The 18,850-nt window shown below is 40.7% G+C and overlaps 2 protein-coding genes across 2 annotated transcripts in view; one reads left to right on the top strand and one right to left on the bottom strand.

Annotated features, from left to right (window-relative positions):
- Nucleotides 1-18,850, top strand: part of cln3 (CLN3 lysosomal/endosomal transmembrane protein, battenin) — a 175,591-nt gene that overhangs the window by 130,006 nt on the left and 26,735 nt on the right. The gene's annotated exons all lie outside the window — the stretch shown is intronic.
- On the bottom strand, nucleotides 738-5,041 carry LOC149979243 (tryptase-2-like). Its single transcript, XM_090192973.1, has 5 exons — nucleotides 4,949-5,041; nucleotides 3,907-4,078; nucleotides 2,928-3,205; nucleotides 2,007-2,143; nucleotides 738-1,450 (listed from the first exon to the last, which is right to left on the bottom strand). Exons 1-5 carry the CDS (start codon nucleotides 4,998-5,000, stop codon nucleotides 1,262-1,264), a joined length of 828 nt encoding a protein of 275 aa, XP_090049099.1. The 5' UTR covers nucleotides 5,001-5,041; the 3' UTR covers nucleotides 738-1,261.

The following is an 18,850-nucleotide window of genomic DNA, read 5'->3' as shown; positions in this document are numbered from 1 at the left end:
ACCACTGTGTGCCCAGTGGGATAAAGAGTGACATTGGGAAAAGAGGCTATCAGCTGATCATAGCGAATTATGATGTAAATCTGCTAGTTAGCTAGCTAGTTAGCTATGCTGTCAAACCAAACAATTTTTTACTTGATTTGAGTTTGCATCTGCCGCTTACTAACAAACAAGTGAATATCCCCCATCTCTGTCCATAACAGTACAATACATACATGACAGGTCCAACTCAAAGGTAGCCTACCAGTATTCAAACTCACCACCGGTAGCCAATTACTGTACATCGCACTACATGCAGAAGTCAGGCAAGTGCACACTTGAGGTGGGAGTGTGGGGGAGGAGATATTTTTCAAGATTCACAAATATTAAATGCGATAGTTTGTGCAATTCGTTACATATCAAATCTATATTTTTAAAGACACTATAAAGTAATTAATCAACTAAAAAAAATGTACGAGCTGATAGAAGGGCAAAAGGGCCATTACTCATAGTATGGGCAAAAGGCTTGAGCACTGGTGGAGCCCTATCTGTGCACATGCCTGGCATGTAGAGATCATGGATGTCAGACAAGGATGTCCCCTGTCTCTCCTGCTGTATACTTTGATATCGAAATCCCTGGCCCAGATGATAAGAGAGGACCTTAGCTCTGGTCGCTGCTTCACACCGCTCAACCTAGATTCTAGAACCAGTCACTTTCTATTTTGTGACACTCTCACACAAAAAAAACTGAAACGGAAGGGTTGATGCTTGCAGTTTACTAAGGAGCTACTATTGAAAAGGACATAGCCAGTAAGTCATTGAACATTTTTTTTTTTTACAACAGACCTGGGTTCAAATACATGTTTATTAAAGTATTTATATTTTAAAGATGTATTTTCTGTATATTTTCTAATCATTTTCTATACATTATATTTTAAACTATTTTCAATTACTTGTTTCCAAATCATGTACAAATACCCCTGTGTTCAAACAGACCTGGTTTCAAATGCATAGAGTACTTAAATATTTCAAATAAATATTCAACATCTTGTATTTTCAAGGAAGAGTTGACTAAATACTTCGAAATATATTGGAAAATAATTTAAAGGTCTGGTAAAGAATAAAACCACAAAGTAATTCACAATCAATACCAATATCTTGTCATTTTAAATCACTTCCAGCTGCATCTCAAGTAAGGACTTTGGCTCAATAGGGAACTGAAGAGAAAGGGAAGACAGAGCGAGAGGGGGATATGGACTGTAAACAGACAGTGTTTCATGGTGACCTAGGCCTCAGCAGAAGCCTGTCTGTCTGAGGTTATAGTCTCGCTGATGAAGTCCATGTAGCGTTTCACACGGGTGTAGACTTCAGGGAAGCCTTCCAAAGCACAGCCATTCTTATTCCCAAAACTCACGATTCCCACCTGGACAATCTCACCAGATGAGCGACAAACCAACGGCCCACCAGAGTCCCCCTGTAGAACAAAGAAAAACAACACAAACATACATTTACAACATTCAAGTAAGTATGTGTGTACGTGAGAGAGAACGATAGAGAGAAAGAGGGTGTGTGTGTGTGTCAGTGATGTGGGTCAGCTGTTTGTTCACCTGCACCCACCCACAATTGCTAATAACCCATCCACAACCAGCTGATTATGTGATAAAGCAAAAAATCTAAGACCCTTACCCAAAAATATAGAGAATGCTCTGTACAGTTCCTTTTTTTCACTCTTGAACATTTGTTGAATAATTAACAATATTTCATGACCCTAAACCCGCCCGCCTCACGGGGACTGGCGCATCACGTGTGTGTGTGTGTGTGTGTGTGTGTGTGTGTGTGTGTGTGTGTGTGTGTGTGTGTGTGTGTGTGTGTGTGTGTGTGTGTGTGTGTGTGTGTGTGTGTGTGTGTGTGTGTGTGTGTGTGTGTGAGAGAGAGAGAGAGAGAGAGAGAGAGAGAGAGAGAGAGAGAGGGTCTGTGTTTGTATAAAACATGTATATGTACCAATCAGGAGACCAGGAAAGAAGACTCACCAGACAGGAGCCTTTCCCTTTTATGGAGCCAGCACACAGCATGTTGTCAGTGAGGCCCGGAAACTTTTTCTTACAGGTGCTCTGTTTCACGATGGGCAACTTCAGCTCCTGGAGGGTCATATTACCAGACAATTCCACTGGAGGGAGGGAAAAAGAAGAAGAGTAAAATGTAGGATACAAACTGGTGGGGGAGGAAGTGAACGGGCAGGGAGAATTTAAGGGAGAAATACTCACTAACTACAAACAGAAGCTGGATGAAAACAAAATACATTGTGTAAAGTGCACAAAATACAGTATATCTTATTATAATCTGGCATTCTGATTTAATTTGGAAATCTTTCTTTAACAATGTGCAAATGTTTCAATTGCTTATTATAACTTTATTATAACTTGTTTTTATCTTTTTTGTTGTTGTATTGATTGTGTTTTTTGGGGGTCCTCAGGGCACCATTGTAAATGAGAAACTGGTCTCAATTGAGTTCCTGTGAGTAAATAAAAGTTTATAAATCACACTGCCAGATTATAATTAAGCAATAAAGCACGAAGGGGTGTGATATATGGCCAATATACCCCGGGCATGCACAACGTGGAGTGCTGGGATACAGCCATTAGCTGTGGTATATTAGCCATATACCTCAAACCCCAGAGGTGCCTTATTGCTATTATAAACTGGTTACCAACATAATTAGAAAGGTAAAACATTTTGGGGGGTCATAACCAATCAGCATTTCAGCCAGTCAGCATTCAATGCTGGAACCATCAGCTTTATAATGAGGTTTGTGGTAAATCATTTTACACTACTAAAATGTCGCCCACAGAATTGAATGCTGACATTCAATCAAAACCAAACCAACCAAAGATATGCTTTAGAACCTGGCACTGTGAGTGTTTGTATATCGGTGTTGCTGTGTGTTTGCTCACCATTGTTCCCGACATCGCCCCAGCCAGCGATGAAGCACTTCGACCTTGGGCCAAAGGCATCACTCGGTTTGGGCAGGTACATGGGCTTCACCAGGGAGGAAAAGGACACCTTTTTACTCATCTTCACCAAAGCGATGTCGTGCAGCAGGGCCAAATGCTGTTTCTGGTACTGTGGGTGACTGACGATGCGTGAGATGGATCGATAAAACACTGATGGCTCATTCAGGCTGTGTGTCCCCAGACGAATGGAGGAACGGTCTGGAATAGGGTTGTCATTCCTAATACACATGCAGACAGGTAAAACAGCCTGGTCTCATAGACTAGGTGTAACATAGTACATTTAAATCCAGGACACTGAAATTAGAATATGTTACATTTGATATGGTTACATAAGATAGGTTACTTAAGGCAAAAAACGAAAGTAGGATGGTTGTAATGTGAATGTCTATTAACCCAAAGGTTGCGTGTTTGAATCTTATCACGGACAACTTTAGCATTTTATCTTATTAGCAACTTTGCAACTAGTTACTACTTTTTTAGCTACCTTGCAACTAAACATTTAGAAAATTCATAACATATTGTAGGACTTGCAATTCGTAACATATCATATGAATTGTCATTTGTAACATATCATACGAAATGGATGATGGACATCCACAAATGAATAGATACCATACATAGTAACATCATACTAATCGGCATGGTTCAGATTTACGTTTACTCTGTTATGTCTACCCCTGAGTCCAGGTTGGATAGAAACATTACACAGACATTGATATATTTCATACAGATCTTTCGGTTCTATTCCAGCAAGCAAATTTGGCCTTTGAAATTATAATGATGTCATTCTAGTTGGTAAACTGGTTTTCTGCTTGCAGACACGTTAAGAAAATTACATCCATGGAAAAAACGTCATTTTGGTTGCAGACACGATAATGAGTTCAACATGCAAACCTCCTTCACACACAAACACACTTACGGGTCAACACAGTGTGCAGCGGTGAGCACCCATTCCTCAGTAAGGAGGGATCCGCCACAGCTAAAGGAGCCTGTATTATCCGTGATTAAAAGGTAGACTATCCACGGCCAGCGGCCCTTTTGAGCATCCTTTCCCCCCACAATAGAGCTCCGAGCCTGGGGCACAAACGACTCTAGAGAGGGAGGTGTTGGAGGGTGGAAAGAATGCCAGACTGTGACACTGTTTCCTGTACAAACACTCTGCATTTGATTACTTTGCTCCTGTCAGAACTCTGAAATTAGTGCCACCGCACCAGAACATCTGAGCAGTTGAAATAATAACAGTAACAATAAGTGATCCTCCCCACCCCTGTCTCGGTAAAAAGTGGAGGGATTGGGCTGGAGGATTGTAACCACTTTCAAATTCACAGACAGAGCTCTGGATGCAAGGACTGACCATCCATGATATCACAATTACAGTTTTAACCATGTTTTGAGGCTATATAATGTTTGTTTATGTTTACTTTGCAAAACATTGGAGTAAAATAAGCTTTGGGTTCTGATGGGTTACAAACTCAAGAATCTGCTTAATTTATAAGTCCTAATTGGATGTAGCAACTGCAGATTTCCCCTTTAAGAGGATTTAGTGGTGATATGTATTTATATGTAGTGGTGATATTCGTAGCTCTGAAGAGCTGCACAAAAGTGCAATACATTTTAAGGCAATGTTCCCGCGTTAGCAGAAGCTGCATTCATGCCACGGTAAATGCTACATATGTCGTCTCAGTTGGAAATTACATTTTAATCTGAGCTATAAATATGGTTTGAATAGAGCCCTTAGTGGTCACTAATGCCAAAACAGAGAGATATGCTTGAAGTTCTTTGTTCTAGTGGATGGAAAAACAATTATGTACATGCCCAAATATGTAGGCTAATGATGCTCAAATTAAAACACCAGTAAAAAAAATGCTGTCACTATCTGATGAATGTAATAGTTACTGTGGACCTAGCAAGTTAAACACGATTTTATGCTCTTTTAATTAATACATTTCTGTTGACCTCACCTGCAGCATCTTGGACCAGCAAAATTACAGACAGTAGTCCCCAAAAACCCATAGCTTTTCCTGTCAGTATCCAACCAACCAGACGGCTGTTTGATGGATAGACACTGACTGACTGATGTCCAGATTTATAGACGTCCATGCTTAGATTACATCAATGTTACACATGTGCAATCTGATTAACAGTTCCAATGATAGCAGGCTGCTCATCTGGGTTGCTGATAAAATCATGTTTTCTTTTATTTTCAGAATGCAAATTCTCAAAAAGAGAGATGAGGTGATATTTCTATCTCAAGCTATTCAATTAAAGAAACAGTGTCCACTGACATTTCTAGTTTTCAACCAGAGTTTGTGTTTACTACATAGAGGAACCAGGCAAGGCTGAAATTACCTTTAAATGGCTCAGCGCTCCATGGACTGAATCCCGGCCTAAGAACAATTAACCTGCATTATTATATGTACATTTTCAGTCAAAAGTTTGGACACACCTACTCATTCCAGGGTTTTTCTTTATTTTTACTATTTACTACAATAGTGAAGACATCAAAACTGTGATATAACACATATGGAATCATGTAGTAACAAAAAAAAGTGTTAAACAAATCCAAATATATTTTATTGTTGTAGATTCTTCAAAGTAGCCACCCTTTACATTGATGACAGCTTTGCAAACTCTTTGCATTCTCTCAACCAGCTTCATGAGGTTGTCACCTGGAATGCATATTCATTAACAGGTGTGCCTTGTTAAAAGTTAATTTGTGGAATTTCTTTCCTTCTTAATGCATTTGAGCCAATCAGTTGTGTTGTGACAAGGTAGGGGTGGTATACAGAAGATAGCCCTATTTGGTAAAAGACCAAGTCCATGGCAAGAACAGCTCAAATAAGCAAAGGGAAACGACAGTCCATCATTACTTGAAGACATGAAGGTCAGTCAGTCTGGTCAATTTCAAGAACTTTGAAAGTTTCTTCAAGTGCTATGATGAAACTGGCTCTCATGAGGACCGCCACAGGAAAGGAAGACCCAGAGTTACCTCTACGGCAGAGGATAAGTTCATTCGAGTTACCAGCCGCAGAATTTGCAGCCCAAATAAATGCTTCACAGAGTCAAGTAACATACACATCAGCTGTTCAGAGGACACTGTGAATCAGGGCTTCATGGTCAAATGTAACCTTTATTTTAACTAGGCAAGTCAGTTGAGAACAAATTCTTATTTACAATGACGGCCCACACTAGCAATACCCGGACGACACTGGGCCAATTGTGCGCATCCCTATGGGACTCCCAATCACGGCTAGTTGTGACACAGCCTGGATTCGAACCTGGGTGTCTGTAGTGACACCTCTTGGACTGAGATGCAGTGCCTTAGACCGCTGCACCACTTGGGAGCCTTATTTGCTGAAAAGAAACCACTACTAAACGAAGCCAATAAGAAGAAGAGACTTGCTTGGGCCAAGAATGGACATTAGACCAGTGCAAATCTGTCCTTTGGTCTGATGAGTCCAAATTTGACATTTTTGGTTCCAACCGCCGTGTCTTTGTGAGACGCAGAGTAGGTGAATGGATGATCTCCGCATGTGTAGTTCCCACCGTGAAGCATGGAGGAGGAGGTGTTATGGTGTGGGGGTGCTTTGCTGGTGACACTGTCTGTGATGTATTTAGAGTTCAAGGCACACTTAACCAGCATGGCTACCACAACAGTCTGCAGCTATACGCCATCCCATCTGGTTGAAAAACAAATGATAGGACAATGAACCAACACACCTCTAGGCTGTGTAAGGGCTATTTGACCAAGAAGGGGAGAGATGGAGTGCTGTATCAGATGACCTGGCCTCCACAATCACCTGACCTCAACCAAATTGAGATCGTTTGGGATGAGTTGGACCGCAGAGTGGAGGAAAAGCAACCAACAAGTGCTCAGCATATGTGGGAAATCCTTCAATACAGTTGGAAAAGCCTTCCAGGTGAAGCTGGCTGAGAGAATGCAAAGAGTGTGCAAAGCTGTCGTCAAGGCAAAGGGTGGCTACTTTGAAGAATCTCAAATATTGTCAGGCTTCGAAGAGTGATGTGTGTGGAGTCAGGCGCAGAGAGCAGAGGATTCGGGAAAAACATTTATTCCGGAACAATCACAGCAAACAAAAGAGGGTAACGCCGAACACAGGCGTAAAACACACCAAAATGTACAACACCGGTACATACGCTGTACAGAGGAAAATCAATGACAGGACACTCCTGAACCAAAAACAGCAAACAAGCCCGCACGAACACAGGCGGGCTAACTGAACTTAAATAACCCCAACCCAAAACCCCAAACAAGGAACATGTGAAACCAATTAGACCAAACAAAACGAAAAGGGGACAAGGGATTTGATTTGTATAACACGTTTTAGGTTACTACATTATTCCATGTGTTATATCATAGTTTTGATGTCTTCACTATTATCCTACAATGTAGAAAATAGTACAAATAAAGAAAAACCTTTGAATGAGTAGGTGTGTCCGAACTTTTGACTGGTACTGTAAGTCAAAATAATGATGTATTATCTTTTGATAAATAGAAGCAGCAGAACTACAGACAGTAGTCATCAACAACCCATAGCTCTTCCAGTTACCATCCAACCAAATGACAGACACAATGACTTGTGTGCAGCTTACAATTTGCACACACACACACACTATTCTTTTCCCTTCCATTTTGTATGTTAATGGTTGCTTTAGGTGGAGGCCAGGGGGTAATAATCGCTAGATGGGCAAATTAGAAAGGACCAAATCAAAATGTGACTACCGTCAGACTTCACTCAATTCAATACTGTACATTTGAACTGCATTTCCTAAAGCAATTCTCACATGTATTTAACAATGTAATTTATTTAATTTAGTCCTAGAAAGTGGGCTGTTGTTGTGTTTTGTGTCGATTTTGATTGATGAAGGAATGTAACTTTGAGCCGGATGGAGGAAGTTGACATGGTGGAATCAGAAGTGTTATTTGAAGCTGAAAGCACGTCGACTACAGTTAGTGAGAAAGATGAGTGAACAGTGAAGTCCAAGAATGAAACAAAAAGTGCTAAAATTGAAGTTCCTTTGGGAAACCCTTTTGAAGTCACGAGGTAAAGAAGGCGCTGGGAGAAGTGGATGCAGTCAAAGTAACCAGGAGCGGTTTGATGTTAATATAGCAAAAGGAGCGCGCATTATGGCTCACAAAATTATCAACGCATGAATTGACCAGCTGTGATTTTCGGAGCAAAAGATATTTCTGGAATCCCGTTGGACATTGAAAATCAATATCTTAGGCAAACAAATTCAGGGGTAGTTAATGCACATCGCTTTACCTGTGTGGAGAATGAGAAGAAGTAGCTCTTTTATTGATGTTTGATGTAGAGTATCTACCAACCTATGTAAAGTTGGATATACAGTGCATTCGGAAAGTATTCAGACCACTATAGTGACAAAGAAAAAACAGGTTTTTAGAAATCTTTGCTTAAAAATAAATAGAAATGGAAATCTCATTTAGAATAGTATTCAGACCCTATACTCAGCACTTTGTTGAAGCACCTTTGGCAGCGATTACAGCCTTGAGTCTTCTTGGGTATGACGCTACAAGCTTGGCACACCTGTATTTGGGGAGTTTCTCCCGTTCTTCTCTGCAGATCCTCTCAAGCTCTGTCAGGTTGGAAGAGGAGCATTGCAGCACAGCTATTTTCAGGTTTCCCAAGAGATGTTCAATCAATCGGGTTCAAGTTAGGGCTCTGGCTGGGCCAATCAAGGACATTCAAAGACTTGACCCAAAGCCACTGCTTTGTCTTGGCTGTGTGCTTAGGGTCGTTGTCCTATTGCAGGTTTTCATCAAGGAACTCTCTGTACTTTGCCCCGTTCATATTCCCCTTGATCCAGACTAGTCTCCCAGTTCCTTCCACTGAAAAACATCTACACAGAATGATGCTGCTACCACCATGCTTCACCGTAGGGATGGTGCCAGGTTTCCTCCAGATGTGATGGTTGGCATTCAGGCTAAAGAGTTCAATCTTGGTTTCATCAGACCAGAGAATCGTATTTATGATAGTCTGAGGGTCGTTTAGATGCCTTTTGGCAAACTCCAAGCGGACTGTCATGTGTATTTTACTAAGGAGTGTTTTTCGTCTGTGGCTACTCTACCATAAAGGCCTAATTGGTGGAGTGCTTCAGAAATGGTTGTCCTTCCTGTCTTGGTGGTTCCAAACTTCTTCCATTTAAGAATGATAAAGGCCACTGTGTTCTTGGGGACCTTCAATGCTGCAGAACTGTTTTGGGTACCCTTCCCCAGACCTGTGCCTCGACAAAATCCTGCCTCAGAGCTCTACGGACAATTCCTTCGACCTCATAGCTTGGTTTTTGCTCTGATATTGAGATAAGATGGTTCCGAGAGGGCTGCCTCGCTTCTAGTTCTTAGGAAACTTTGCAGTATTTTGTGAATTTATGTATTATTTCTTACATTGTTAGCCAAGAAAATGTTATGTGTTATTATATACAGCTGGGAAGAATTTTGGGATATAAAAGCAGCGGTAACTCACCAGCACTACCAGTATTACGATTAGGAATACGATTTTCCCGAAGCTGATCCTTTGTTCCCACCACCCAGGGCAATTGAACTGATTCCAGGGGCTGACCAAAACAACGCCGGTGAAAAAGAGGGACTCGAATAGGTCTTCTAGTCTGACTTAGGAGGCACGCACACCACCCACTGCTTCCGAGTATATTAATCGCTAATGTTCAGTCCCTGGATAACAAAGTTGAGAAGATCAGGGCAGGGTTTCTTTCCAGAGAGACATCAGGGATTGTAACATACTCTGTTTCACGGAAACATGGCTCTCTCTGGAAATACTGTCGGAGTCGGTCCAGCCATCTGGATACACAGTTCATCCCGCCGACAGGTATGATTGTAATAACATATAGGACCTCAAGTTCTTTTGTTCACCCAACCTAGAATACCTCACAATCAAATGCCGACCATATTATCTCCCAATAGAATTCTCTTTGGTTATTGTCACAGCAACGTATATCCCCCTCAAGCCGATACCACAACGGCCCTCAAGGAACTTCACTGGACTTTATGCAAACTGGAAACCATATATCCTGAGGCTGCATTTACTGTAGTTGGGGATATTAACAAAGCAAATTTGAGGAAAAGGCCACCTAAATTCTTTCAGCATATCGACTGTAGTACTAACGCTGGAAAAACTCAACCATTGTTATTCCAACTTCTGGGATTCATACAATGCCCTCCCCCACCCTCCTTTTGTCAAATCTGACCACCACTCCATTTTACTCCTCCCTTCCTATTTGCAGAAACTCAAACAGGAAGTACCCGTGCTAAGGACAATTCAACACTGGTCTGACCAATCGGAATCCACGCTTCAAGATTGTTTTGATCACTCGGACTGGGATATGTTCCGGGTAGCTTCAGAGAATAATATTGAAGTGTACACTGAGACGGTTGGGAGATGTAGGAGATGTTGTACCCAGTGTGACCATTAAAACCTACCCTAACTAAAAACCGTGGATAGATGGCAGCATTCACGCAAAACTGAAAGCGCGAACCACCGCATTTAACCATGACAAGGTGACTGGGAATATGGCAGAATACAAACAGACTAATAATTTCCTCTGCAAGGCAATCAAACTAGCAAAACATCAGTATAAAGACAAAGTGGAGTTGCAATTCAATGGCTCAGACACAAGCCGTATGTGGCAGGGTCTACAGACAATCACGGACCACAATAAAAATCAGCCACGTCGCAGACACCAACGTCTTGCTTTTCGACAAGCTAAACACGTTATTTGCCCGCTTTGAGGATATCACAGTGCCACCTACGCGGCCAGCTACCAAGGACTGTGGGCTCTCCTGCTCCGTGGCCGACATGAGTAAGACGTTTAAACGTGTTAACTCTGCCGCCCCGTGTCGGCATCCCTAGCCGCGTCCTCAGAGCAAGCGCAGACCAGCTGGCTGCTGTGTTAAGAACGTATTCAATCTCTCCCTATCCCAGTCTGCTGTCCCCACATGGTTCAAGATGGCCACTACTGTTCGTGTACCCAAGAATGCAAAGGTAACTAAACTAAATGACTATCATAGCACTCACTTCTGTCATCATGAAGTGCTTTGAGAGACTAGTCAAGGATCATATCACCTCTACTTTACCTGTCACCCTAGACCCACTTCAATTTGCTTACCACCCCAATAGGTCCACAGACGATGCAATCGCCATCACACTGCACACTGCTCTATCCCATCTGGACAAGAGGAATACCTATGTAAGAATGCTGTTCATTGACTATAGCTCAGCATTCAACACCATAGTACCCTCCAAGCTCATCATTAACCTCTCTGGGAAATGTGGGACGGTAGCGTCCCACCCCGCCAACAGCCAGTGAAAGTGCAGGGCGCCTAATTCAAGACAACAAAAATCTCAGAATTAAAATTCCTCAAGCATACAAGTATTTTACACCATTTTAAAGATAAAATTCTCATTAATCCAGCCACAAAAAGGCTTTACAGTGAAACCCCAACAAACGATTATGTTAGGTAAGCACCTAGTCACAGAAAAACACAGCCATTTTTCCAGCCAAAGAGAGGAGTAAACAAAAGCAGAAATATAGATAACATTAACCACAAACGTTTGATGATCTTCATCAGATGACACTCATAGGACTCCATGTTACACAATACATGTATGTTTTGTTCGATAAAGTGCATATTTATATCCCAAAATGTAATTTTACATTGGCGTGTTATGTTCAGTAGTTCCAAAACATGCTGTGATTTTGCAGAGAGCCACATCAATTTACAGAAATACTCATAATAAACATTGATTAAAGATACAACTATTATACATGGAACTTTAGATAAACTTCTCCTTAGTGCAACTGCTGTGTCAGATTTCAAAAAAACTTTACAAAGCACACCATGCAATAATCTGAGTACAGCGCTCAGAGCCCAAACAAGCCATTAAGATATCCGCCATGTTGTGGAGTCAACATTAGTCAGAAATATAATTATAAATATTTACTTACCTTTGATGATCTTCATCAGAATGCTCTCCCAGGAATCCCAGTTCCACAATTTTTTTTGATTTGTTCGATAAAGTTCATAATTTATGTCCAAATACCTCCTTTTGTTAGCGCGTTCAGTTCACAAATGAATCCTACAGACGAAGAACCATATATGTGACAATTTTTCCATTTTAAGATAATCAGTTATTTTTATATTATTAATTGTGTGTACCACATTAGGTGTTTTATGGTTGACAAATAATTTACCATACCCATATCTTCCAACAACAATTTATATTTTTTTGTCATTTCAAAAAATACTTTTTTTATTGCCGTTTTAATTTTAAGAATGTGGAAGAACAGTATATCTCCAGTGATGATTTCAGTTTGTGGAAGAACAGTATATCTCCAGTGATGATTTCAGTTTGTGGAAGAACAGTATATCTCCAGTGATGATTTCAGTTTGTGGAAGAACAGTATATGTGACATTTTGCATGACTCTTGTAAGATGTCCTTTTTTAACACCTGATATGATGTTTTAAGTACTTTCAAGTACAGATGCCCTTCATGTAAATAACTTAAATGCAATATGTAGTTAATTCATTTGTATGGAGGTTCATTTAAAGGTGGTCTATCAACTTTAGCACTGATGACTTTTCTTAAAAGTTGAGTCATGAAATCTTAGTCTCATTTAAAATGAAGCCCTCAATGTGAACATACCATGGAACTACAAAACACTCCCAATCTATACACAGAATGAGTTTGTATTGCACCATTGTGTAACACAGCACTTTTAGAGTTAACGTTAATGTACGTATCATTACTGTCAAAGTTAAACTATGCAAGTGTTCAATATAGCTATTATAATAATAGGCGTTTTGTCTTATTTCTAACCTGTTCTAAGCCGGAGAGAATCAACGCTTGTTGTTTTTCGTATGGGACAGTGTAGAAACTGTTGAACAGATGCAGCTTGCGCTCATCAGTCACTTTCCACACTCCTTTCTGCACGTCGTGGAACACGCTATTCCCTGCAGGACACAGTGTAACTAGCTAGCTACTGTAGCCATGTCGAATCACCCGGTGGATGGAGAAAAAGTAGCTAGCTATGTTTCTTCTATAATCTAGCAATAGCATTTGTAACGATAATGTATGAGTTATTAGCCAACGAACTTTAGCTAATATGTTTTCTCTATAGTTACAAATTAGACAACTCACAACATACATGTTAGTTACTGTACTCTATAGCTAGCTAGCTTGATTGTTTGATATACGGTTCTTCCACATACCTCATTTGGACAGATTTACCCAGTTTTTTCTTGACCCTTACTATTTGTATAGGGTTTTCACGCATCCCGTAAGATCTTCCTTTGCCTGTCTTTCCATTCTTTTAGTTTTGTTTTACGTTTTTTTCCCACATTTCTGCGATTTTCATCAGCAACAGAAAGGTTGTGCGCTTGTCCGTCCATTCTGAGTGGTGCACATAAACGGTTATTCCACGAGAGCCTATCTTTAAATTTAAGATGATTGTTAATTAGCGCGTGGAAAGCTTGTGAAACCGGTTCACTATAGAAAAAGGGTGTCCAATAATGATTGTTCATGTATATCTCTTTTTTTTGTAAATGTCACATCTATGGATCTTCGTCTGTAGGATTCAAATCCAAACTCACGAAATGCGGGCAGGTCCAGCCGAAAGGTCGGACGAAAAGTCTAAAAAGTTATATTACACGTCGTAGAAACATGTCAAACGAAGTATAGAATCAATCTTTTGTAACGGCTGTCTTGGGAAGAAGGTGAGGGCCAATCCGCAGCGTGGTACGTGTTCATCTTTTTAATAAAGTAAACTGAACACTGAATAACAAAGAAACAACCGGAACAGTTCTGTCTGGTGTAGACACACAAAGACTGAAAACAACCACCCACAAAACACAATCGAAAACAGGCTACCTAAGTATGGTTCTCAATCAGGGACAACGATTGAAAGCTGCCTGTGATTGAGAACCATACCAGGCCAAACACAGAAATAGGAAGTCATAGAAAAACTAACATAGACAACCCACCCAACTCACGCCCTGACCATACTAAAACAAAGGAACTAAGGTCAGAATGTGACATCTTTAGGATGCTTTTATCATAAAGCTTCAATAATGTTCCAACTGGAAAATTCCTTTGACTGTAGAAAAGCAATGGAACGCGAGGTAACTCTCACATGAACGCACGTCACAAGCCCATGGCACTCTGCCAGACACCTGGCTCATCCCCCTCTCTTTCAGCCCCCCTTCACAGTAAAAGCATCAAACAAGGTTCTAAAGACTGTTAGCATCTAGTGGAAGCCTTAGGAAGTGCCCCCACAGACACCACAAGGTTGCGTGCTTAGCACCCTCCTGTACTCCCTGTTGTTAAAGGAATTGTATTCCTATATGTTAACCAATTCAATTAAAACACTCTGTCCGTTTCTAAGAATGTGTAAGATACTTATTTGCATAAAATGGACAGAGATCAGTCTCAAAATCAATTAATAGCGTTTATTCTCGAGAGTACTGAACATAATCACAAAGTACATCAGTTTTATATATCCCACATTACATCATGTCTTACGAAAATGTCTATCCTCCTCCTGGACCATGACAAAGCTGTTTTTCAATTCCGTTCCAACACATACCTTCTGCTACCATATGTTACACAATCTACTGCACACCCAACGGTTTCTCCCCACCCTGGTTGGGGACCAGACATATTTCCTGTTGTTAGTTTCACTGTGGTCACAAGTTGTCTGTTGACCCTTCCTCTTTGCCTATGTACCAACATATTCCTTAACAGACAACATATAACTCTGTGAGTTATAACTCTATGCCCAATGTATACATTATTTAGTCAATATTGACAAAATTCCTTCAACACCTGTTCACCCATGACTGCGTGGCCATGCATGCCTCCAAATCAATCATCAAGTTTGCAGACGACACAACAGCAGTAGGCTTGATTACCAACAACGACGAGATAGCCTACAGGAAGGAGGTGAGTGCTCTGGGAGTGTGGTGTCAGGAAAATAACCTCTCAGTCAACATCAACAAAACAAAGGAAATTATCGTGGACTTCAAAAAACAGCAATGGAAGCACCCCCCTATCCACATCGATGGGACAGTAGTGGAGAAGGTGGAAAGTTTTAAGTTCCTCTGTGTATATATCACTGAGAAACTGAAATGGTCCACCCACACCGACAGTGTAGTGAAGAAAGCGCAACAGCGCCTCTTCAACCTCAGGAGGCTGAAGAAATTTGGCTTGTAGGCTAAAACCCTCACAAACATTTACAGATGCACAATTGAGAGCATCCTGTTGGGCTGTTTCACTGGCTGGTACGGCAACTGCACTGCCCACAACCGCAAAGCTCTCCATAGGGTGGTGCGGTCTGCACAACGCATCACCAGGGGGAAACTACCTGCCCTCCAGGACACCTACAGCACCCGATGTCACAGGAAGGGAAAAAAGATAATCAAGGACAACAACCATCAGAGCCACTGCCTGTTCACCCCAATATCATCCAGAAGGCGAGGTCAGTACAGGTGCATCAAAGCTGGGACCGAGAGACTGAAAAAAAAAACATATATCTCAAGGCCTTCAGACTGTTAGCCATCACTAGCACAGAGAGGCTGCTGCCTACATACGCAGACTTGATATCATTGGCCACTTTAATAATGTTTACATGTCTTGTATTACTCATCTCATATGTATATACTGTATTCTATACTATCTACTGTATCTTAGTCTATGCCGCTCTGACATTACTCATCCATATATTTATATATTGTTAATTCCATTCCTTTACTTAGATTTGTGTGAATTTGGTATTTGTTGGGAAATTGTTAGATATTACTTGTTAGATATTGTTGCACTGTAACGGTTTTCCTGTTGTGAAGGAGAAGCGGACCAAAATGCGGCGTGGTGGTTACTCATGTTTAATGAAAAAACGATAAACACGAACACTACAAAACAATAAACGTGGAAAACCAAAAACAGTCCTATCTGGTGCAAACACAGAGACAGGAACAATCACCCACAAACACACAGTTAAACCCAGGCTACCTAAGTATGATTCTCAATCAGAGACAACTAATGACACCTGCCTCTGATTGAGAACCATACTAGGCCAAAACATAGAAATACACAAATCATAGAAAAACAAACATAGACTTCCCACCCAACTCACGCCCTGACCATACTAAATAAATACAAAACAAAGGAAATAAAGGTCAGAACGTGACATGCACTGTCAGAACTAGAAGCACAAGCATTTTGCTACACCCGCATTAACATCTGCTAAACATGTGTATGTGACCAATAAAATTTGATTTAATTTTATTTGATATGCACTGTCAACTGTGGAACCTTATATAAACAGCTGTGTGCCTTTCCAAATCATGTCCATTCAATTGAATTTACCACAGGTGGACTCCAATCAAGTTGAAGAGACCGCTTAAGGATGATCATTGGAAACAGGATGCACCTGAGCTCAATTTCAATTATCATAGGGAAAGGTCTGAATTCTTATGTAAATAAGGTATTTCTGTTTTTTATTTGTAATAAATTTGCTAAAATTTCTAAAAACATGTTTTCACTTTGTCATTATGAGGTATTGTGTGTAGATTGATGAGGGAATATTTTTTTATACATGTTAGAATAAGGCTGCAATGTAATAAAATGTAGAAAAAGTCAAGGAGTCTGAATACTGTTCCGAATGCACTGTATAATATACTTTGTGAGAGTGTTTGTGCAAAACCCGATGCAATGCAAGAAGTGTAAAACGTTTGGCCATGTGTCAAGTGTTTGCAGACGTTATTGAATGTTGCAACTGTGGTGGGGATTATATTCCTGAATTCCTTCAGTGCCCTGTTATGGTGAAAGAGGTTGAGGTGTCAAGGGGCAAGAGGCCACAGTGTTGGAGAAGATGTGGCGTTGGATGCACCTCAATCAGTTGCAAATGTTATACGTCAATCAACTGATCTAGATACACTTATTGTGAAGAAGGTGGATTTTGTAGCATTTACAGTTGAAGTCAGAAATGTACATACACATAGGTTGGATTCATTAAAACTCGTTTTTCAACCACTCCACAAATTTCTTGTTAACATGTTTTGGCAAGTCGGTTAGGAAATCTACTTTGTGCATGACACAAGTAATTTTTCCAACAATTGTTTACAGACAGATTATTTCACTTATCGGTCACTATCACAATTCCAGCGGGTCAGAAGTTTACATACACTAAGTTGACTGTGACTTTAAACAGCTTGGAAAATACAAGATAATGATGTCATGGATTTAGATGCTTCTGATAGGATAATTGACATCAATCGAGTCAATTGTAGGTGTATCTGTGGATGTATTTCAAGGCCTACCTTCAAATGCAGTGCCTCTTTTCTTGACATCATGGGAAAATCAAGAGAAATCAGCCAAGATCTCAGAAAAATTATTGTAGACCTCTACCAGTCTGGTTCATCCTTGGGACCAATTTCCAAATGCCTGAAGGTACCACGTTCATCTGTACAAACAATGGTACGCAAGTATAAACACCATGGGACCATGCAGCCGTCATACCGCTCAGGAAGGAGACTCATTCTGTCTCCTAGAAATGAACGTACTTTGTTGCGAAAAGTGCAAATCATTCCCAGAACAACAGCAAAGCACCTTGTGGAGATGCTGGAGGAAACGGGTCAAAAGTATCTACGTCCATAGTTAAACGAGTCCTATATCGACATAACCTGAAAGGCCGCTCAGCAAGGAAGAAACCACTGCTCCAAAACCGCCATAAAAAAGCCAGACTACGGTTTGCGACTGCACATGGGGATCGTACTTTTTGGAGAAATGTCCTCTGGTCTGATGAAACAAAAATAGTATTGTTTGGCCATAATGACCATCGTTATGTTTGGAGGAAAAATGAGGTAGGCTTGTAAGCCGTAGAACACCTTCCAAACCGTGAAGCACGGGGGTGGCAGCATCATGTTGTGGGGGTGCTTTGCTGCAGGAGGGACTGGTGCACTTCACAAAATAGATGGCATCATGCGGTAGGAAAATTATCTGGATATATTGAAGCAACATCTCAAGACATCAGTCAGGAAGTTAAAGCTTGGTCACAAATGGGTCTTCCAAATGGACGATGACCCCAAGCACACTTCCAAAGCAAAATGGCTTAAGGACAACAAAGTCTAGGTATTGGAGTGGCCATCACAAAGCCCAGACCTCAATCCTATAGAAGATTTGTGGGCAGAACTGATAAAGCGTGTGTGAGCAAGGAGGCCTACAAACCTGACTCAGATACACCAACTCTGTCAGGAGGAATGGGCCAAAATTCACCCAACTGTGAAGGTTGTGGAAGGCTACCCGAAATGTTTGACCGAAGTTAAACAATTTAAAGGCAATGCTACCAAATACTAATTGCGTGTATGTAAACTTCTGACAAACTGGGAATGTGATGAACTAAATAAAAGCTGAAATTAATAATTCTCTCTACTATTTCACATTCTTAAAATAAAGTGGTGGTCCTAACTGACCTAAGACAGTTTTTCGCAATTCCTGACATTTAATCCTAGTAAAAATTCCCTGAGTTAAATTGTATTTGGCTGAGGTGTATGTGAACTACAGTCAGTTATTAATTATATTGCACAAGTGTCCAAGAAGCTGGACATCATTACATCTGCAGCTGAGAAGTTTTTTGTAAAAAAATAAGTAACCTTGGCCTAGAGAGATACTCATGGTTATCAAAACGTCATGTCAGGGTAAGTCTATACAAAATATAGCCCTTATTTTAAGTGTTTTAAAATTCCCTATGGAAAAATGAATTGTGGAAAAACGATTGGAACCATTTCCTTGTTTGACCTCTAGGTTTTATGAGT

This window comes from Oncorhynchus mykiss, chromosome 12 (genome assembly GCF_057628025.1).
Source record: "Oncorhynchus mykiss isolate SJ-2025 chromosome 12, ASM5762802v1, whole genome shotgun sequence".
Taxonomy (NCBI): domain Eukaryota; kingdom Metazoa; phylum Chordata; class Actinopteri; order Salmoniformes; family Salmonidae; genus Oncorhynchus; species Oncorhynchus mykiss.
The sequence above is the reverse complement of the archived record's forward strand: the minus strand, read 5'-3'. Positions and strand labels throughout refer to the sequence as shown.